Here is a 23,716-nt window from a genome sequence, read left to right on the forward strand (position 1 = left end):
ACTGCAGTCCTGGTTGACATATTTTTAAAAAAATTTTTATCCTCACCCAAGGACATTTTTTGCATTTATCTTCAGATAGAGTGTGTGTGTGTGGGGGGGAGAAACATCGATGTGAGAGAGACACATCAACTGGTTGCCACCCACACGACCCCAACCGGGGCTGGGGACAAACTGTAACCAAGGTATGTGCCCTTAGTTTATAGCATCTATAAACTAAGATGCTATAAACTAAACCTGGGACTCTCTGGTCCACAGGCCGACACTCTAACCGCTGAGCAAAACTGGCCAGGGCCTGGTTGCCATCTTGACTGCAATTTATGAGAAACATTGAACCAGAGTGTCCTCACTAAGCCAGATCTTGGATTCCCAATCCTCAGAAAATGTGTGAGATAATAAATATTTGTTGTTGTAAACTGGTAGCTTCAGAATAATGTGTTCCACAGAAATAGATAACTAATATAGATGTTGGTACCTGGAAGTGGGATTCTGCTGTAACAAAAATCCTAAAATGGGCAGTGGGCTTTGAGAGGAGTGTTAGTGAGAGTCTAAAGTATTTTGAAGAAACTGTTAATAGAAGCATCTTAACCTTTGATATGGCTACAGGTGAAGGATTTTAAGAAAATGACACGATGTTATTGAAAAGTGGAGGAAGGGATCCTTATTATACAGTAGCAGAAAGTTTAGCAACATTGCTTCTTGCAGTAACTGTAAGGTAGAAAATGTGTCTAATGAATTGGGTGATCTAGCTATGGAGATTTCCATGCAAAGATTTCTTGTCGCTTATACTAAAATGTGAGAGGAGAGAGGTAAACTAAAGCAGAAACTGTAGAACAAGATGGAGATATAATTTTCTGGGTTTGAAAATTCTCAGCCTCTCCAAGTGGCAAACAATGCTAAAATTAAGATACAGCTTCTGAGCAAAGATCAAATCCAGGGTACTGCCGGTAAAATATGGTCCAAAGATGAAGCCAAGCATGTGACTGTAAAATCTTTTGTTAATGCCTCAGGAAGATTTAAGGTTGTGCATCCAAGTATTATTTGATTAGACAAAAGGTCCTGTAAGGTATGTCTCACATAGTCTCTCAATAAAACAATAAAGCATTTTGGAAGCTTAGAGGCGTTGTCCCTCAGCCATCTCATCAGAAGCTGAAGGTAGAGAAGAGCTTATCTAACAGACAGGTGTAGGTGTGGCTTTCATCTGCTGGAGTGAATCCCAATAAGATTCACAGAAGACGCACAAAATTTTTAAAAGAAGTATGTATGTATAAACATTGCCTCCTTGGACCAAAAGAGAGAGAGATAATACAAAATGAAAAGAGGCCTTTGGATCCCCAAAGGTCCCTGGCAAGAAGTAGAAAGAGAACTTCTCAGTTGTAAACATGGGCTATCTTTCATGAAAGAGGGAGGATGAATCAGAAATCAGAACCAAGACGCAAGAACATGGAGCTAAGAACCAGGGAGAATTATTCCTAGGCTTTGCAACTTAATCAAGAAACTCTCAATGTTTGCTCAGCTGAATTTCAGAATTACAAAGGACCAGTGACTCCTTTGTGTCTGCTATTTCTCCTCTTTTTGAACAGGAGTATCTGTAACAGTTACTCTGTTACTGTCTCACCATTGTATGTTGGGTGCATGGGTGGGCAGATAAGTTTTAGTTTCACACAGGGAGTGAAACTGTACTCAAAGAGGGACTACACCCAAGGAGCCTCTCAACTGCACCTGAACCTGATTCAGATGATGAGATGCTGGACTTCAGGCAGGTGCTGTAATGAGATGAGACTTTTGATGACTTTGGGAGGAAATGAGTGTATTTTGCATTTGGGAGGGACATGAATCATTGGGGATCAGAGGATGGACTGTGTTAGCCAGCCTCTAAGAGAGCCCTCAATTGTCCTTGTATCCTAACATTCACACCCTTGTGTAGGTCCCTCCCACACTGTATCATGGTTGGTCTGTATGACCAACAGCATGTGGCAGAAGTGGCAGTATGTTACTTGTGAGATACCAGCTTTCATTCTGGTATCTCTATCTATCATCTCTATCTATCTCTATGATCTCTATCTCTATCCCTATCATCTCTGTCTCCATCCCCATCCCCATCTCTGTTTCTTGAATAACTCCCTGTTGGAGAAGCAAGCTGCCATGCTGAATACACCTCTAAGGAGAAGAGCACCTGGCAGAATACTTAAGCCTCAGACCAATGACCAGCTAGGAACTGTGCTCTGCCAACAGCCATGTTAGTGAACTTGGAAGTGGATTCTTCAGCTCTACTCTGGCCTTGAGATGACAGTAGCTCCAGCCAATATCTTGACTGCAACCTCATGAGAGACCCTGAGCCAGAACCACCCGGCTAAGTCACTCTCAGATTACTAACCTTCAGCAACTGTGAGAGTTAATAAAAATTTTGTTGTTTTAAGCTGTGAAGTTTCAAGGCAATTTATTATGCAGCAATAGATAATACCAGCCCCAAGAGCCAGGACTGCCTAGCAGAGAGGGGCTGTCTGGCTACGACTGGAGGCACAAAGAAGATGCAGCCACTACTGAAGATACTGCCACAAACACAGGGAGAAGGAAAGACCTCCATGGCCCCCCATCCCCCACCCCTGCCTCCATTGGCCAAACCAAACATAAGAGAGCCTGAGAAATGTCATTTGTAAGAAGCAACCTCTCACAATACAGAATAGGGCAGAGGGAGAGAAGGAAATTAATCTAAGAACAAATAGGCAAATTACCAGTACAACTAAGAACGCTTTTTACATGTGGAATTCCCAGTAACATTCCTCAGAACTTTGTCCTCCACTTTGGGAAACGGTGACCTAAAATTGCTCTTTTCCAAATTTCTGCAAGTCCAAATCTTATATATCAATTATTATACACTTTAAATGCAAAGTTTTTCTCCACTTTTTGTTCCTCATTATCTGGGATAGCCCCCATCTTCTTTCAGTTCCGCAGCATTTGATCTATACCCATTTTTAGGCATTTTCAATCTAACATAGTAATTTAATACATGTCTTATTGTTTGAGAACCAATAGCCTCCTGCAGGTCAGATCTATTTCTGATTCACTGTTTCATATTGCCCCATCATCATAGCACCTAGCACAGAATCTTGTTCAGATTAAATACCAGTAGGTATTAAGTGAATGAATGAGTGTCAAAGCCGGTGGTACAAATGGTATAAGACTGTTACCTTCATCTATATTACTACTGAATCCTTTATATACTCAGGGTAGGGCCAAGAGATTCTAGAATCATCTTCCTATTTTCTTGGCTGGTCCCATCTTTCGAACTCCTTTGAATCCTTTCTTGGGAGAAGAGAACAATAAAATTGCAAACTGGTTTGTTCAAAGGGATAATTCTCCTGTGAGACCAAAGTCCTGTGGGAATTTATAGCAGGAGGAGTAGGTTCAGAGAACTGCACTTGTCTCCTCTGTCGACTTTGGCTATTCTGGAAAAAAAAAAAAATCATCTGCTTAGTAATAAAGGAATCCTCAGCATTTTGCAAAGCGATTTCCTCTACTTCCCTATCTTTCTTGCTGATGCCTTGATAGAGGGAATAAATTCAAAACAGAAAGGAGGTTTTTAGATCAGCTCTTCTTGGCCTCTTCACTTCCTGCCTGGATTACCACAATGCCCCCAACAACTCTCCTGGCATCTTGTTTCTAAAAACAAATTTTAGCTTGGCACTCTCATGTTTAAAGTGTTCGATGGTTGCTCCTTCTCTTCTGGGTGAAATCCAAACTCTTCATGATTTGGCCACGGGGTTTCTTCTTCAGCCAAACCTTTCCTTACTGACACCAAGCTTTTCAGTTACCCCCTTTCCGTCTGTCCCTCACCCTTTCCTCTCACCCGAATCTTCTCCTAGCTCAATCCAGCTCATTCTTCAAGATTTAATTTCAACTCTTCCCTTCAGGAAGTTTCTCAGGAGCCCCTCAGGATAGGTTAGGCTCCCTTAGCATGCTTGACAGACCTCTTTAGCCTTGAGCAAGTTGCTTTCTAAACCTCAGCATCCCAATCTGGAAAATTGGGATAATATAGTATTTACCTCTGAAGCTTGTGGCAGCGATGATAATTTATGCAAAATACTTAGCACAGCGCCTCACATATATTAAATATTACATATTAGTGTTCAGTCATAGCAATTATTTAACCCAATATCTTCATTATGTTTGAGAAAACAGATCCAGAACGGTCAAATGACCAGCTCAAGTAGAATAAAGTTAGGGGGACATCTGATTTGCTTAAGGTTTACAAAACCAAATTTCAAAGTGAGGAAGTTAGGGGAAATTGACTTCAAATTTAATATTAAAATAAAATATTTATCAAGAAATAAAGTTGAGGTTCAGAATAGATGCTACACTACTAAGAAAAATGGTAAGTCAAGGCAACTTTCAAATCAATTCAGGATATTTTATGCTTAGAGTTAAAATGTTATCTTATTTGTCCCAACTTGCTAATTTATTTTGTTTATTTCTACATTCAACAAAGTAGTGTCTGTACATTCACTAAATAAAATGGCTTGCAATACCTCATTCTTTTTTTTTCTTTTCTATTGAATTAAAATACAACATCAAACCATTAATGTGACCTTAAGAAAATCAATGTTGTCCCCAGGCTCAAGACCACTCACTCCACAGCTTAATTGGTCCTTAGCCTACAGCTTTGGACCCTAGATTTGTACTATCCAATATAGCTGCCACTAGCCACTTGTGGCTCTTGGGTACTTGAAATATGGTTGGTCCAAATTGAAATGTTCTATAAGTAAAAATACACACAGATTTTAACGATTTGGTTAAAAAAAACAACACACCTATCTTTCCCTGGCCGGTTTGGCTCAGCGGTTGGAGCACTGGCCCGCCGACCAGAGAGTCCTGGGTTCAGTTCCTGATGGGGGCACGTACCTCGGTTGCAGTTGGTCCCCACCCCGGTTGGGGTCGTGTGGATGTCTTTCTTGCATTGATGTTTTTTTCTCTCTTCCCCCCTCTCTCCCTCCTGCTGTGTCTAAAGATAAATGCAAAAATGTCCTCCAGTGAGGATAAAAAACAAACAAAGCCTATCTCAATGTGAAATGATATTTTTGTTATATTGTTTTGTTATATTGGAATAAATATAATATGTAATTAAAATTAATTTCACTTATTTTTTAAAATAAAATTAAATTAATGGGTGTTTTATTTTGTTTGTTTTTTTGGTTAATCCGCACTCAAGGATATTTTTCTTTTTTTTTGTACAGATAGAGTGGGAGGGAGAGAGAGAGAGAGAAACATCGATGTGAAAGGGACACACCGAGTGGCTGCCACCCACACGACCAACCAGGGCCAGGGACAAACTGCAACCGAGGTACATGCCCTTAGCGGGAACCGAACCCGGGTCTCTCTGGACCGCAGGCCGACGCTCTAACCGCTGAGCCAAACCGGCCAGGGTTCAAGGATATTTTTCCATTGATTTTTTTAATAGATAGAGTGGAAGGGAGCAAGGGGGAGAGAGAGAGAGAAACATCGATGTGAGAGAGAGAGATCGATTGGCTGCCTACCTGACTGGGGCTGAGGATTGAACCTGCAACCCAGGTTTGTGCCCTTGACTGGAATCAAACCTGCAACCCTTTGGTTTGTGGGCTGACACAAACAACTGAGTCAAACTAGCCAGGGCAATTTCACCTACTTTTAAAATCTTTTTGCATGTGGCTACAAAAAACTTTACTTATTCAGCACTTATTATATTTCTACTAGACAACGCTGGTGTAGACCCTGGGATTTTTCAGAATCAGGTGGGGAGTGTTAGTCCTAAAGTCAGACATTGCATTTTCCTGGACTTTCTTTCTGTCTCGGGTGATGTAGCTCTGTCACCCTTCTTGGAAGGTAGGTGCCTGCACTATCCCATTCAGAATGGAGTCCTAAAAAGGTGGAAGGAGTTAAAGAACAGTTTGAGATCACTGAGCAAATCTATATTTCAAAGAGTTGAGGACAATAGGTGATTATTGACCCAAGGCAATAAGATTCACCTTAACATTCCTGATTGGCTATTCTATTTTACTTCGATTATCTTTAAATTGTCACAATATTTAGGTGCCATTATTACATACACATTTTACAAATGAATAAATGGAAGTTAGGGAACTGGCAGGCATGGTGTGGCATTTTGACTCTAATTGGTCTAACCATCCAAATGCTATAGCTAGCAAGAGTATGAACTTCCTGTATAGCTTATGCCTTGTCCATACATGACCTGACACATACTAGATGATTGGTAACTATGTGTAGTAAAATGTATGGATAGTATGGCTTCAACCATGTAGGATATATTTGGAAAAGTCTGGAAGGAAATACATCAAAATGCTACAAGGTGGTGATGTCATGGGTGTATTTTTGGTAATGTACATTTAAAAAATTTTTTATCTTTACATTTCTGTATCTTCCAAACTTTTGACAATGTTCATATACTGTTTTCATTTGTTTCCATTACTCTTTAAATCATGCAGTCATACAAAATGTCATTGTAAGAGAGTGAAGGTGTTACTGATATGCTCTCTGTGCTGACATTGCTCTCTCCGCTGACATTGCTCTCTCCTCTTCTCCCCATGTTTCCATTCCCCTCACAGTTGGTGTCTTTCTCCTCTACTTGGCTTCTCCATTCTCTCTCTCTCTCAATCCCTCCTGCTTTTTCACCCCTCTCTCTCTTTCTCCCTCCATCTCTCTCTGTCCTACTCCTTTTAGTGACCGCTCATATTTTTCCTTTGGATCTTCCTCCTTTCCTGTCTCCTATCTCCCCCTTCTTTTTGAAAAGATTGACATTCAAATGAAAGGTCAATCAAATGTTATTTTGCACTTGGTAAGTTTCAGGCAGATTATACCTGCCTCTGGAGTCCTGAAGAAGGTGCTCAAGTTGGGGTGGGGGGAGAGGGCAATGGAGAGCAGATTTCTAAAGAGGCTTACTATGTTTTGGATAAAATAAAAGGTGGGGGCGGGGAGGACGTTTCAGAGTGACAAAAGCAGTGAGAACAAAGGTCTGAGAATTCTCTCAGGGGAAGAGATGAGCAGAGGCCTTTACCTGGTTGGGTCTGGGGATTGCTGTCCCTGGGTGCTGGCACTCAGTTAGAAAGGATGTGGACCTTAGTTGATTTGAGCTCCTGGATTGAATTAGTTCTGGTTGTATAATTGACTTTGATATGTGGCCTTTAGATCTGAATTGGGTTTAATAAGATTTAACTGCTTCAAAGGGCTTTATAAGTATTCATTTTATCCTTTAAATCTGATTTCAAATGCTACCTACTTTGAGACGCCTTCTCTGACTTTGGTGCTCCTCCTCCAGCGCTCTTATTGTGCCATAGTTGATACATACCTTATTCAAGCAATTACCTCTATTGTATTTTATCTTACTCTGTGGGAAATGGTTCCTTCATTACCTCTCTTCAGGAATCTTGAGGGACAGGCAGGTATCTTATTCATATTTGCATCCCAGGCCTAGCACAGATCAGCAACCCACTCAGTTGAGCACACAGTGCTGAATAATGATTTTAAAAAGTATATTAATAGCTAACATTCAGTAAGTGCTGTGGCAAGCCCTATACCTACACTGTTTCAGTTACTGGACACTTTAGCAGAAAAATACTTCTATTATCCCCATTTTATAATGAGAAGACTGAGAGTAAGAGGAATTTATTTGATCAATAGTCAGATTTGATCCCAGATCAACTAGTGAGTAGCAGAACTTTCTCTATAGGCTTTTGGCTTCAAGATCTGGGCTCTTAACCACCATAGATGAATGAATGGATGGATGAGAAATGCTTTTCATTCCGTGGCTGAAGAAGTGACATGGAAGGGTCCACCATTTATTTTACAGAGGCAGTTATGATTTAAAATTATGGTAAGTCCTAACTCACTGATGTTTCTAACTTTTGAATTACATTTACTCCCCCCCCCCCCTTTTTTTTCTCTCTAAAACTCGAAGGAAAAATCTTGGAACTACATTGAAATGTAATCAAGGCAAGAACTGAGTGTTTCCTGGGGGAAGGAAACAAACATTTTATTAGGTTCCTGCCTCTTGCCATTCATTCATTTGCAAATTTACAAATATCAGGCACCTACTGTGTGCTAGGAACCTTTTGTTGGCACTAGAGATAGAGCAGTAAACAAAACAAAGTCCCAGTTCTCACGGAGATTTGACTCTAGTGGGCACTTTAAATACACTAGTTCACTTACTCCTAATAATCATGAGGCAATAATGACAACAATAATAAATTACCATTAAGAATGCTTTTTATCTGTGCCCGGCACTGGGCTACCATGCTTTATTTGTGTTAACTCAGTTATTGTGAGTTAAGTAGGGGGGCATGTTTTCCCCATTCTACGGATGAGGAAATCGAGACACGAAGAGGCGAAGTGACTCGTTCAAGGTTCCAACCTGACAATGTGGCTGTAACTCCCAGGCTCTTAACCACAAGGCTATATTGTTTCTTTTATGTTTCTTTCTTAATACCACAACTTTTAAAGTGGCTGAGTCCTATCTAAGAACGCCTGACCCCCAAGCCCGGGAGTTTGCGTAGCACCCCAGCGGCCTCGTGAAATGAATGAGAATGCCTTGGAATTTTTGCAACACTTTCTCTTCCAAAGAATTCAAACTGCTTTCCACGTAGTTCTCGGATTCGTGATGCGAACCCGGTTGTACTGTCAATTCCCCAGCAAGGAGAAACAGGGCCAGGGCCACGGGTCATCGTACACTGGCCGGGGCATCCAGCAGATGGCGCTAACTTAGTAGCCACCAGCTGGCTGCCCAGTCCCCGGGGCTCACCGCCTCCGCCGAAAGCTTCCCGGTCCTCCCTCACTCCCTTTTCTCTCCCCCTCCCCACGGAGCCCGGGCCCACGTGACCTCAAGACGGCCAATGGGCGAGCAGAGAGGGCGAGCTGGTCCCTGTGGCCGCCATTAAAGCGAAGGGAAAACCCGTGAATTCGGATTAAAGGGGGAAAAACACCGCCCGCTGGGCCCACAAAATGGGGGAGACTACGGCGTCCGGGCGGTGAGGCCGCAGGAGAGCAGACGTGAGGCCGGCTTGGCCCAGGGACTACACGAAGACACAGCCCGAGAATGGTCCGAGCCCGCAGACACCGCCGCCACCTCCGCCGCTGAGGAGACTGGGCTTAAGGACATCGCCGCTGCCGGGCCGGGGGCCTGCGCTGCTCTCCAGTTCTCGCCCTTCCGCCCCTCTGCGGGCGCCTCCCCGCCCGGAGCAGCCCCCGGGGCTCGGGCTCTTCCCCTCCCGGACTCGATTTTAATTATTTATTGTGTAATTTATTATTTTTCGTGTGGAGGGGGCACACAGCCTGTGTCCCCCAAAGAGGGACGAGCGTCCGCGAGCTCCGCGGCGGCCGCAGCCCGGCCAGCGGGGCGAGAGCGGCACGGCCCTCCCGCCTCCGGCCCGCGGCTCCGGGCGGCTGGGTGCCGGCCGGGCGGCGGGGGCTGCTCGCGGCGGCGGGGGGGCGGGTGGGGAGGGCGGGCGGCCCGGCGGCCTCCTCTTCCACTGTCCCCCCAACCAGCACCCCCCCGCCCTCCCGGTGTCTGTGTTTCTCTCTCTGGTCGGAGGCGGCGGTAATGGCGGATGGTGGGTTGTGGCGCCGGCGGCGGCTGCTGTGAGGGACGATGAGTTCCTCCTTCGTGCCGAACGGGGCCAGCCTGGAAGATTGTCACTGTAACCTCTTCTGCCTGGTGAGTGCCGGGGCCGCGGGCGGGGACCGCGGCGCGCGGGGCGGTGGGGGAGGGGGCTGCGAGGTGCGCCCTTGGGCCGTGGGGGAGGGGGTCCGGGTCTGGTCCAGATGCCCGAGTCCGGGGCTAGGCCCAGCCGGCGCCGGCGCCCGGCCCAGCCCCGCACCGGCCCGGAGGCGCGATCGCTCACCCACCGTCCTGGGCTCTGTGTTAGGAGAGTTGGCTTCTTCTCGTCTTGTTTCTGACTCTCTTTTTCCTCCCTCAGTCTTGTCTTCAACTTAGGCTCCTGATCTGGCAGGACACTAACATTTCCCTCTTTTTCCATGCTTTACTGTCGCTTTTCTCCTTATTGGTCATGTATTCCTTCTTCTTACTTTCCACTGTTGCCCATACTCCCATCGTCTTTATGCCTCATTCCGGTAATTTGTTTCCCCCAATAAACAGGACCCCGGAACTTATGCAGTAAAAAAAAAATCTCTTTTAGTTTTGCAATTTTTTATATGACTCAAACTAACAGGGTTAGTTTCTTCCTTCGGTACTTAAGACCTCTGTTAACAACCAGTAGATGCCATTTCATATGTTTCTCTTTAAACTTTGAAAACAGTTTGCCGTTTTGACAATTTCGAGCCATCTTGCTTTTATTAGAACATTATGTTTGTGTGATATGTTTGTGTGAGTGGAACGGACTAATGGAGGAGGTGCTGTGGTTTTGCACTAAATATTTCTGTATTTGGCTGTTTTGCATGCGTGTTTAAAATTTTGAGCAGCCAGGTCCACGTTTTATTGAAAAGTCAGAGGGAGCTGGGTGTAGGGATGGCAATTGTGTAGGTTGGCCCAGGTCTGGCAGCATCCCACCGTTTAAGACTAAAAAGTACCAACTGTTGCAATTACTTCGTCCTCAGTTGGACAGTCTATTGCTTCAATGCTTTCAAGTTTCGGTGGCTTTTCTTTTTTCATTTTCACTGTGCTTTGAAAAATATTAAGAGAGTATGTGATAGGTAAGTGAATTGAGTGGGCGGAGCACAACTAGTTGGCAAGTATAAACTGCCAGTCATGTATCAGCAGTTTCATTTTTGGCACCTATACTTTGCACCTTTAAGTTAGCTTAAAGAATTACTGAATTCCCTATGTTGAATTTCCATTCAAGGTGCTAAAATAAGATTTTTAACACCCTTTCTCCTGTAAAAATTTTTTGTGCAATGTCCATTAATCAGCATCTCTTCAGATGTAATAAGACATAGGACAGGTTTTACGTTTCTATCTTCTCTGACTCAGTCTATTTTTGGTACTTTTAGGATCAGGTTCTTTGAGGATAGACTAGCACAAATGTGACAGTTATATGACTTCCTAAAAGGGATATGTGAAGAAGTAACAAGAATTTTTTGTTATAGTTCAGACTTCTGTAAACATGAAATGATGAGTCTTTAAAAATTAAATTTTTGTTACAAGTTTGACGTGAAGGAACAAATGTGACCAGTTAGAATAGAACTTAGTATTGAGAGGAAATGTTACTCAGTGTGCAGTATTAAATGCATGTTTATATTTAACACTATTTCGTTTCTTTTATTTCTCCTTTGTTTGCACATTTATTGACTTGCTATTCAGTGACATGCCAGTGTTAATTTTTAAATTGTTTTAGTTATTTTCCTTAAATTTTTGATTACTGAATTACCAGAATTAATAAGCTTTTTTTTTTTTTTTTGTCAATCTGCTTTCAATATCTTAAGCATATATTGAAAAATTGTTATGTCCTAATGAAATAAGGGACTTAGTAGTGAATATTTTTGACTTTGAACATGCAATAATAAAAAAGAATCATGCTTTCTTTTCTTCAGGCTGACTTGACGGGAATTAAATGGAAAAGATATGTATGGCAAGGCCCAACTTCTGCTCCTATTCTGTTTCCGGTGACAGAGGAAGACCCCATTTTAAGCAGTTTTAGTCGCTGCCTAAAGGCAGATGTACTTGGTGTTTGGCGCAGGGATCAAAGACCTGGAAGAAGAGAGTTGTGGATATTTTGGTGGGGTGAAGACCCCAATTTTGCTGACCTTATTCACCATGACTTATCAGGTGAAAGCAACTTATCATTTCTAGCTAATGATGTAACAGTATTGTATACTTTCTCCCCAAATCAATTGTGTTAAGAGTTTTTTGGTGAAACACTGTTAGGTATGAAACCAGATAAAAATTCAGCTTCATGTTTTATTTCACTGTGGTTATTTTATTTTATTTAAATTATCCATACTATGGCAGGCTTTTTAACCTTAAATAATTTTATTCTTCCACTACCCAGCTTCTTCATGAATTTCTCGTAGACAGAGCTTAAGAAAAGCATGTTATATTAACCTAGGAAAAATGAAATCAGGGAGCATAAAGTTCCTAACAGAATCATATAATACTTACTTATTTTGTTAATCCTCACCAGAGGATATTTTTCCATTGAATTTTTAGATAGAGTGGAAGGGAGGGAAGGAGAGACAGAGAAACATCCATGTGAGAGAGACACTTCAGTTGGTTGCCTCCCCCATGATCCTGCCCAAGGCTGGGGAATTGAACCTGCAACCCAGGTACGTGCCCTTGACTGGGAATCATACCTGAGACCCTTTGGTCCACGGCCCTTGCTCCAACCACTGAGGCAAACTGGCCAGGGCCATATACTTTTTAAAAAAATTTTTTATTGATTTTGTTTTAGAGCAGTGGTTCTCAGCCTGTGGGTCGTGACTTCTTTGGGGGTTGAACGACCCTTTCACAGGGGTCACCTAAGACATAATAGTAGCAAAATTATAGTTATGAAGTAGCAACAAAAATAATGTTATGGTGGGGTCACCACAACATGAGAAACTGTATTAAAGGGCCCTGGCATTAGGAAGGTTGAGAACCAGTTTTAGAGAGAGGAAGGGAGAGGGAGAAAGAGAGAAACATCAGTGAGAGAGAACATCAATTGGCCGCCTCCTGCATGCCCCTCATTGGGGATTTGGCCCACAACCTGGGCATGTGCCCTGACTGGGAATTGAACTGGCGACCTCCTGGTACATGGGTTGATGCTCAGCCACTGAGCCACACAGGCCGGGAGGCCCGGCCTGGGCCATATACTTTTGAAGTAAATTTTGCCACTGTTCTCTTCTGTATGAATATGCAGACAATTGTAGGAGTATCTAGAAATGTAACTTACTTGTGTTTTTTCAAGGTATGTAGTTAATTTATTGTCATTTGTGGTTATTATTAACATGAGGCTTTGTGTTAATTTTGTTATTCTGGAAAAGTGATTCTTTTAGATACTGTTGCATCAGAGACTCATGAATATGAGAAGAATGCCATCTTATTTAGCTTTTATAGGATGTTGGGATCATAATCAAAAAAGTTACACAGAAATAAATTTATGAGCAAATTATTAAGATTTCTTTCATCCTATTTTCTTAATTTAGGACCAAATGTTACTTTAGAAAGATAAACTATAGCTCTCCAAGGAATTACTGAAGCTTGTGTACTTTAGATTATAAGAGTCAATATTAACTAAATCTTTGATGATAGGAATGTAAATGATTAGTTGTTTGCTGCAAGGTATCAAAGGCTTCAGCAAGATGTTTGATAATGATTCTTGACACATAAATTTAGGATTTTTACATTACTAAAAAGCATTGTTATTTGAATTGAGTACTCTGAAGTTTTTATTATCTGTTTAATCTATAGGACCTATTTTATTTTTGGATGTAATGTAATCCAGGTCACTATCTCAAATAAGTGCTTATAAGACCAACTTTTGTGCAGGAATGTACGTGTTAAATTTGTTTTGATGGTTGCTTTTCACCTTATAATGAACAAATCCTTCATGCTAATCCCTGTTTTTGAGAGTGGTTGAAATTCTTTTATGCTAAATGCTTTCTAGCTTTCCAGCTTTCTTGATAAGATCTCTGCTGGAGAGTCTAGTCCTTAGTGCTAAGCGTGTAATGTATTCCTAATTATGTAAAATGATGTTTGTATATACGTATATGTACATATATATGATGTATGCATATATCTCGTGATATAACATTCCTTTATGGCATCAGCAAGATCATGCTTTCTAATTGTCATGTCAAAACCAAGCCTGCCTGCTTCCTTTTTCTTTTATTGACTTGGATATGCTTGAGTTCTTTTCTTTTTTTTAAGGTGGTATACAAACCACCTTATTAAAATGTTTGAAGACTGTTTTAATGTTGACAAACTATCTATAAACTATAGATAAACTACAATTGTTGATAAACTACAATGCTTTCTTGGAGGTTTCAGTCTTCTTAGTAAAGTTGGCAGAGTATCTAAACAGGCCTTTTTTCTCAGATTCCATGAAATACAATTTGTGGAATCAAAGATAATTTTAACAGATATGTAGTAGTTAATTTTACCATAGTGGGACTAATGCTTTGAAAGTCAAAAGCCAATTAAAGTGTAAGCTGTTTTGTTGTATGTTAAAAAAACTATGTTGATATTTTTCTAATGAGTTAAAAGTTTTCTTCTGAAACTAGGTTACAGTTTAAAACATTTCTTCTTTAGTTTAATTTTTTAGCATAATTTAAAAAATGGTAATACATGTATTTTTAAATACTGATTTTGAATGTGAATGTAAGTAATTTTGGAAAATTGGGTTTTAATTGTCAGATTTTACTGAATGCCATTCAGTGGTAAATAAATTAAAAAATTTTACCAGAATGAAAGCAATTGAAATGGTAAACCAAAATATATTAGGAGTCATATATAATCATATTTGCTTTTCCAAAGACTGTCCTGTACTGTTTTAAACAGTTGTGTAGTCAGTGGTGTTTATATAATGTTCTAGCTTTATTTTTAACCTGTCATTTACTTTAGAATGTTGTTACTTAAATCAGACATATCTTAAAGAAAGGTAATATCTTTTCAGATGTTTATTTGTCTCATCCTTTTCTTTGCCCCAGGGACACCGTCAGCCTCCCTTTTGGGGTAATTAGTCTATGCTTCTGTCTCTCTAGCTAACCCATTTTCATTTCTTCCCATCTGTGGCACTCTATTTCCTTCTTTTAAGCTCCCCTGAGAAGAGAGCATCTGGACAGTAGGGGTGGCATCAGCTGCAGGAGTCAATCCTGAGTTCCAGGTGGAGGTGTAGCACTGAGGAAAGGGGAACCGGAAGGACCCAGGTGGTAACTAAAAAGCTGGTTAATTTAGTTTGAAGCTGCTCTTCAAGGCAGTGTCCTTCTGTTTGGTTCAGCACCTACCACCACATCTTGTTACTAAAATGTTGGTAATCATGGTGGTGATAAGGCCCTTCTTGTTAGTGAAGGAGGGAAGGCATTTCTTTTTGCAAAGATTAAAAGTCTCAGTTTTTCTTATTAATTGTTGAAAGTGTTACAGATGTCCCCCTTTATCCCCCATTGACCACCTTCTTCCCACCATAGTGTATTTTTAAAAAAAGAAAAAGTTTTTATTTTAAAACAGTTTTAGATTTATATAAAAGTTGCAAAGGTAGTATAGAGAGTTCCTGTATAACCTTCACACAGTTTCTCTTGTTAACATCTTACATTAGAATGGTACAGTTTCACAACTAATGAACCTATATTGATATATTTGTATAAACTAAATCCATACTTTACTTGAAATTTTTTTATTTTACCTAATATCCTTTTTCTATCCTATGATCTCATCCAGGATACCACATTCCATTTATCATGTCTCCTTAGGCTATTCTAAACTGAGACAGTTTCTCGGACTTCCCTTGTTTTTGGTGATCTTGATAGTTCTGAATAGTCTGGTCAGGTTCCATAGTGCATTTTAAATTTCTGCTTCTCTCTCTCATGTCATGTAGCACATGTTTGGGTCCCTTTCCTTTCAAGTTTAGCTGATGTGTAGGAATAGAATTTAAACTTGTTTTATTGCTAATTGGTAAAAATCTGTTACAGCAAACCAAATCTGATTTAATAAATGCTTTAAACCCTCAGTTACTTATTTTGTAGCAGTAGCCAGTACTGTTTAGTAAGACCTGTTTTAATATTTTACCATACTGTTTGCAAAGGCCTGATAATAATTTGGGTCAGGATTTGTGCTAACTAGCCCTGGCCGGTTTTGCTCGGCGGTTAGAGCGTCAACCTGTGATCCAGAGAGACCTGGGTTTGGTTCCCGCTGAGGGTGCGTACCTTGGTTGCAGTTTGTCCTGGGCCCTGGTTGGGTCGTGTGGGTGGCAACCACTTGATGTGTCCCATTCAAGGCAATGTTTCTCTCTCTCCTTCCCTCCCTCCCACTCTATCTGAACAAAAAATGGAAAAAATGTCCTCGGCTGAGGATAAAAAAAAAACTATTTGTGCTAACTAGTATTGGTCTAACTATAATGTTCTAGAATCTTATTTGTTCAAAATATCCCTTGAATCCAAAACCAAACACTTAAAACATACACACACACGACTTTTTGCTCTGCTTTCTCTAAGAGAATGGATAGTTGAAACTATATTGATATGTTTTGATAGAAAAAAAATTAGGGAACAAAACTCCTGATTACAAACTTTTAAATTTTATTTACTTTTGAATTTGAACTTTGTAGCAGACCTTGTTTAGTGTTTATATGATAGAAGTATAAAATTGATGGAAAATTTTAGCTTTGTCACACTGGTTAAAAGTCTTTATAGTGGGTAGAACTGATTGATTATTTTAAGTGTATTGTTAGTTTGCTTCAAAGCAAGATTGTTTCACTATCATTAGTATTTTCATTCTGTGCCTTAACCTTTTTGAAATTTTATTGCTGTCATAATTGGTTTTTAGTCTTTCCTTTAAAACAAAATAAAAACAAAAACAACTCCCTCTTCCAACATTTGCATGTTTTAAAAAAATTGTAATAAGCTAGAATGTGATGAGAGTCTGAGAAAACTGATACCTTGAGAACTAAAAACACTCAGAGCTAAAAATGTTTGTTATTTTCCCTGGATCTCTGGTCCATATATGGGATTTTAGCAGCATGTCTAAATATTTTCATTATACTGGAATTTCATCATAGTACTGTTAAACTAAATGGGCCATTGGTTAGTCTTAGAATTTATTTTGGATGCTTTTTATTGAAGGATATTAATTATAGTGGATGTAACCTTAAGTGGCAGCTTTAACAGATAAGCTTTGACAGATAAACAGCAGCCAAGTATAGGAATCTACAAACTAAAAAATTGTTTTGTGCCCCATGTAGACTGAAGAGAGTTAATTTATTTCTATCTTCTGTACCATAATACTTGTGACCCAACTTTTTATATTGGCTGATCTTCTAGGGACAACTTTACCGTATTTCTCCTGTATACTGTTCATTTTGAACAGAAAGTGTCTTTTAAATCTTCAAAAAATAATCATTAATGTATCAGGCTATTTTTAAATCAAAGTTGGTTTTGCCATCAACAATGCTGTCATTTGAGGCTCTCAATAATATTGAATGAATGGTTTATGAATAGGCAATTACTCTTAAAGACAAATAACAAACTAGACATTTAATTTTCTCTATTCTTTCAGGAAATACATGGTATTTTCTACCATGATAATTTTGACCAATTTATTAATCATTAGTGTATATTGCATTCTAATAGCTTGTCAGAATTTATTAGGAAAAGATTCCTTCTCTCCCAGCTTATCACTGTGGAGATATTTAATGATGTCACTTTTGAGAAAAATGTTTAGTATGCGTACTAGGTGTATCAGCTTTTTTGTTTTTTACACCCACTCAGAGCTTTGTTTTGATGACCTACCACATACTTTGGTATCACTATAATCTGTATCCTCAGAAAGAAATATTTTATAGTAATCACATTTAGCATTTGAACTTCTGCATTGTTCAAATAAATACTTTGTAAAATAAGTAGCAATGATTAAGAGTTCTAGTACTAATAGTAATGGAAAAGTATTAAAAACATAGAATTGAAATTGTTTTCTCTGGGGGATACAGATACTAGAGGAGGAAGATATTTATTTAAACACATTAAGCAGACTTTTTTCCATTAGGCTTTTTTCCATTAGTAAGTTCAAAAGAGGTAGGTAAAGATTTGCCACGTGTTCCTCTTTCCTTCCCTTTCCTAATATGATGTTGTTGAGATTCAAGGACTTGTTTTAATTAGTGTAAGAGTTGCATATCACTATGTCTGGGGTGTACTATTTCACTTTTCGTATCTGAATACAACATGCAGAGAGGTACTTTTATAAGGATTATTATAACATTAGGATTTTAGAAGCTTGGCTTACTTAGGAGGCGGCTTGTTTCTAAGTGATCCCCTCCCCCTTCATACTTTTTATTGAGCATTATTAGGACTTAATTCTCATTATTTCCTCAGCAATGAAAAGTGAAATTATATTACTTTAGTGTAATGGTTCCTTAGTTACTTGCTACATAGGTGAAGATGTACTTCAGAGATTTGTTGGCTTTAGAAAACTCTAACAGGTGGTCTCTTTGTTTTATGCATAATGTTCATTTAGTGTTAATGAGAATTGTGGGCAGTTGAGGATATAATGTAAAATGAGGATTAAGTTCACCTGAGTTTCTCTAGAGTGATGAGGAAGAAATGCTTGAGAATTGATACTGATTAATTTTCTAAACTATATTTAGTATTCTTAAATCATTTAACTACAGATTTAACTGAAATGGATTTTTAAAATGAACAAAACTAAAATATTTTCAGAGTTTTATGTGAAAATTTACGTAAACTATTGTATTACAATCTTTACGATGCCAAAGATTTTTTAATTTACTCTTTTGGGGAAGAAGACAAATTTAGGCTCAAGTTTTAAGTGAATAATTTTCTGATATTTGAAGTTTATAGTGATTGTACAACTTTGATACGTAATGGTAACTGTGTGTCTTGGATTTTTGATGCTTTAAAACTTAGAAATAAAAAAATGATTTTGGTAAAGGCTACTTGTATAGGACAAATGTTAACAACCATTGTGCTGCTTAGAAGGTAAGGATCTTTAAGATAAAAGTCAACAAAAATAAAGTATACTAAATAGATTATAAAGAAGGGAAGAGTTTGGAGATATTTCCAGCATAATTCTCTTGAAATTAAGGATGTATATTTTTAGTAATCATAAGTCACACAATTTGAGGTAAAACTCCTTTTTTTTTTAAATCCTCACCTGAAGATATTTTCCCATTTATCTTCAGATGGAGTGGGAGGGAGGAAGGGGAAGAGAAACATCAATGTGAGAGAGACACATCGATTGGTTGCCTCCCTCACAATCCCAACCAGGGCCAGGGATTGAGGTAAAACTCTTAATGAAGCTATTTAATTTTGAAGTGATAGAAATTGATTAAGCTGAAAGCAGATTGATTGAGAAAGATTCACTTCTTTTCTCTTAGCAACTCGCAAATATGCTTGTGATCCAGACCTTTAATAAAAGCGATGTCACTATGTGCCACTTCCCTTTTCTCTTAGCCTACTGTTTTCTTTATTAAAGTCAAACTCTTAAAGGTAGGGCTTTAAAATAGAAGTAGATAAGGATGTCTATAATATAATAGAATACGGAGAACTTTTTAATTTAATATTAGTGTCAGATATTAATGATTTAAAATTTATTCCAACTCTCAAGTATTGTCATTTTCTAAAGCTTATCTCATTTTTTTTTATCCTCACCCGAGGACGTTTTTCCATTTTTTGTTCAGATAGAGTGGGAGGGAGAGAGAGAGAGAGAAACATCGACATAAAAGGGACAGATACATCGTGTGGTTGCCACCCGCATGACCCAACCAGGGCCAGGGACAAACTGCAACTGAGGTATGTGCCCTTAGCAGGAACTGAATCCAGGTCTCTCTGGACCATAGGCCGACGCTCTAACCGCTGAGACAAATGGGCCAGGGCTTGTCTCATTTTTTTAAAGCCTTTCGTTTAAGTAGAAGTAGTTAACATGAAAGATGACTATAATCTAGGAAACTCTTTAAAGAACAACACAAATTCAACATTAAATTTTGTAGTGCCATACATTTCTATTTCAGTTTATTTTATTCATTCATTCATTCATTCATTTATTTATTTTTGGTATGTTCCCCTAGCGGAACCGAACCCGGGACTCCCTGGTTCGCAGGCCGATGCTCCAACTGCTGAGCCAAACTGGCCAGGGCTCTATTTCAGTTTAAAGTTTAGTCATGTTTTTTAGTTAATGTTTATTCTATCGATTTGTTGTGCAAGTTATGAATATAAACTATGTGTCACTCTTAATACATGTCTTTGCTTTTATTCAAAAGCATCATAGTTTATTATTTTTCTATGGGTATAGTATATACATTTTCAATGTTCAATTAAGAAAGGTTTTGTCATTTATTAAATTGAAAGAAGATGACCAATATTTATAAAATGTTTATAAAGGTACATAGACTATATAATGGTACTAAATTATATTTGAAATAACAATTTAAAACATTACAATAAAAGTTAAAATGCTGAAGTAGTATCTAAGTTAACTTGGAGTGGTTAATAGGTTTGCTGGCAAAACTGAGGCTGTATAGTTAGTAAAGATAGCTATAACTTTAAATCAGAAGTGCCATTTAAAGCTTAAGTCTTTAAATTTTTAAATTTCTCTCCCAAGTGGAGGATTCTATACTTATCATGGGAATCATTTGGTTGAAATGAGACCTAAGGTGGCTGATAATGGACTGTTTGTTAGGCTCTGAGCCAAAAGCCTCCTTTTTATTCATCAGTTATTTAAGTTGAGTCATGGATTAGAATGCTGATGGATATAAAATGTTTTGAATGTAATTATTAACTAGCTAGTTTTTTTGGCAGGCTGAATGACTGACTGGAGAAATCAGGACAAAGAAACAAGTGAGCCAGCTTAGAAATTGGCATTTTAGGGTATGGAGTGTGTTTAATATTTCCCAGTTATACAAATGTCCTTTTCATTGATAAAGAAACCAAATCAGTACATTTGCAATATAGCGTTACCTTTTTATACGGTGGGAAAATAATTTTCAGGTAATTTAATAGAATACATGACACTTAGGCCTTTTATTCCTTATGGAGTAATTTTGAAACCTGCTATTTTAATGTCCAGAGATATATGGAAGTGATTGTAGCTCAATATACTGAGGTGAATTAAGGATTATGTATTTATTTTAAACCGTAACACTTTTATTTATTTATTATTATTTTTTTGGTGGTATGTGTCCCTAGTGGGAACCAAACCCAGGACTCTCTGGTCCGCGGGCCGACACTTAGCCGCTGAGCCAAACTGGCCAGGGCTAAACCGTAACACTTTTTACTTGTCTCTGAGTAAATATGGTGCCACTACTTTACTTTTTGTTTCTTTCATTTCTCTTGTAGAAGAGGAAGATGGAGTTTGGGAGAATGGACTTTCTTATGAGTGCCGTACTCTGCTTTTCAAAGCAGTTCACAATCTGTTGGAACGGTGTTTGATGAACCGGAACTTTGTACGTATTGGCAAGTGGTTTGTAAAGCCTTACGAAAAAGATGAAAAACCAATAAATAAAAGGTAAGCTATCTTATTTAAACTCTTACTTGGTATTTCTTTAGGTTTGTCAATATTTATGGCTTTACAGAAAATGTGGACTAAAGCAAGCTAATATATTATAAACATTTAGGAAGTTAAATTTGGCAAAATACTATAAATATTCAATTTTCTTTAACCACTTCATCTTTTCTTTTACACATTTTAAGAATTTTCTTGCAGTGGGAATAGGCTGTGTGTCAGTACAGTGGCCTAAATTTTATTTTAGGTTGATAGAAAAAAATGTGTGATGAAAGCATAAGCTTATGCATTGAAGTTACTTTTTTTAGTATTAGTGGAAATGTATATTCATAGTGCTCTGTTAAAAATTAAATACTTTAATGCTTGTTAAAGATAGTGATACATAGTTTTGTTTTGGGTTGAGTTAACCTTTTACATTTCCAAAGCCCTCATTTTGCTTTCAAGTAATTTAAGTTTGTGTTTTCCTCTATAAGACATGTGTTTACTCTTGGAGTGTTTATACTTTTCTTGAAATTTGAATTAAGAAAATGTGTGACACTAATTTGTAGAGTAGTTTTAGATGTAGGCAGTTAAAAGCTTTAGGCTACTGTAATTTAAATAATATTATTTGAATAATATAGGCACAATCTGTTAGGAGATTCAGTCCCAAGTAGTTGTTGAATTAGTGAGGTTTCAAGAGAGATGAAACAGTGGCAAGTAAGATGGGATGTGGAAGAAGAGAAAATGAAGGAAATTTATTCATTTTCCTTAAAAGATGTGAAGATATGAAGTAAATATATGGTTGTTATTGTAATCATTATTGAGATGCCCTCTTTTTATGTCATGTGTGCACATCTTTTTTTTCATGTGCATGTGGAGTTTTTTCATACTTAGTTTTAGTAGGATGGATGAGCAGATAAGCCTGAACAAACCTTTATTGTGAACAAAATAATTGTACAAGTTAGGAATGCATTCAGTTGCAAATGAATGAAAACCTAACTGCCTGTTTTATGTAGGAAAATTGATTTTTCTTAATAGCAAGGAGTCTGGAAGTAGATAGTTCAATACTGGTATATCTGTTCAAGTTCAGTACTGGTATATCTGTTCAATAATGTCGTCAAGGACTCAGGTGCCCTGGAGTTTTCTGTTCTGTCATCTTTAGCCTTTGACTTTCATTCTCATGGTCCATTCCTTCAGTCACAGTGGATTCTAGGCAGGAAGAGGAAGGAAGGGAAGAAGCAAGAAGGGGGTTGACCCTTAGATCAGAAAATAGATTCTTTTCTGGAAACTTTAGCTGATATATCATTGGCTATACAAAGAGAAACATATTTTTTATGTGGGAACATTGACTCTCTGTACAAAGTAAGACTTAAGGTTAGTAGTAAGAAATGGAGATATTGAGTAGGCAGTTAGAAGGGAAATAAATATCAGGTAGGCAATCAGCAATCCTCACTATATAGTTTTAAGAAGTCAAGCAGATAACCAGGATTTAAAATGAAAACCTGTAGTCCTGAGCCCCAACTACTAGATGTGTTTTTCAGAGGCAATCTCTTAATTATTTTTATATTTTTTTTAATCCTCACCTGAGGATATTTTTCCATTAATTTTTAGAAAGAGTGGGAGGGAGGGAGAGAGAGAAAGAGAGAAACATCTGAGAGAAAGAGACCGATTGATTGCCTCCCACAGGACCACAGCTGGGGCAGGGGATTGAATCTACAACCCAGGTACACACCCCTGACCGGGAATCAAACCGCTTCTCTGGTCCGAGAGCCGACTCTCTAACCACTGAGCAAAGTATGCCAGGGCTGTTGACTTTCTTCTTTTTCTTTAAAAAAAAATGTTTTTTTTCCCTTTACTGATTTTAGAGAGAGAGGGAGAGAGGGATAGAAACATTGATAAGAGAGAACATTGATTGGCTGCCTCCTGCATGCCTCCACTGGGGATTGAGCCTACAACCTGGGCATGTGTCCTGACTAGGAACTGAACTGGTGACCTCTTGGTGCATGGGTCGACGCTCAACCATGGAGTCACACAGGCCAGATAGGGCTGTTGACTTTCTATTAATGGTTTAGGTATTTTATTCCTAATACCCCCCTAATACCACCACATGAACATTAGCATACTTGTATATACTCTTCTTCCTTCTGTGTTTTCTTTTTTTTTCTTTTTTCTTTTCTAAACCTCACCCGAGGACATATTTGCATTCATCTTCAGATAGAGCTGGAAGGATTGAGGGAGGAAGAGAGAGAGAGAAACATCAATGTGAGAGAGACACATCAACTGGTTGCCACCCATACAACTCCAGCTGGGGCCGGGGACAAACTGCAATCGAGGTATACGCCCTTAGCAGTAACCGAACCCGGGACTCTGGTCCACAGGCCGATGCTCTAACCACTGAGCCAAACTGGCCAGGGCTCTGTCTTTTCTTACCTATTTTTTTTTCTTTTTTTTTCTTTATTTTTGTGACTATTACAGATGTCTCCCATTTCCCTATCCTTTGTCCCCTTCTACCCAGCCCCTGCCTCACCCTAGGCCTTTACCATACTGTTGTCTGTGTCCATGGGCTATACATATATGTTCTTTGGTTAATCTCTTCCC

The 23,716-nt window shown here is 38.9% G+C and overlaps 1 protein-coding gene across 6 annotated transcripts in view; it reads left to right on the forward strand.

The window, feature by feature from the left end:
- Positions 1-9,542: 9,542 nt before the first annotated feature.
- MED13 (mediator complex subunit 13) overlaps positions 9,543-23,716 on the forward strand; it is a 113,125-nt gene continuing 98,951 nt past the window's right edge. For 3 of the 6 annotated variants that reach the window (XM_036269169.1, XM_036269170.1, XM_036269171.1), the window contains exons 1-3: positions 9,543-9,697; positions 11,530-11,764; positions 20,974-21,142. In XM_036269169.1, the coding sequence (XP_036125062.1) occupies positions 9,632-9,697; positions 11,530-11,764; positions 20,974-21,142 (470 nt within the window). In that variant the 5' untranslated portion in view covers positions 9,543-9,631. Of the gene's footprint in view, positions 9,698-11,529; positions 11,765-14,554; positions 14,842-20,436; positions 20,506-20,973; positions 21,143-23,716 lie in introns of those variants that run through there. The other 3 variants (XM_036269172.1, XM_036269173.1, XM_036269174.1) reach the window with 3 other exon arrangements.

This window comes from Molossus molossus, unplaced genomic scaffold, assembly GCF_014108415.1.
Source record: "Molossus molossus isolate mMolMol1 unplaced genomic scaffold, mMolMol1.p scaffold_m16_p_19, whole genome shotgun sequence".
Lineage (NCBI taxonomy): Eukaryota > Metazoa > Chordata > Mammalia > Chiroptera > Molossidae > Molossus > Molossus molossus.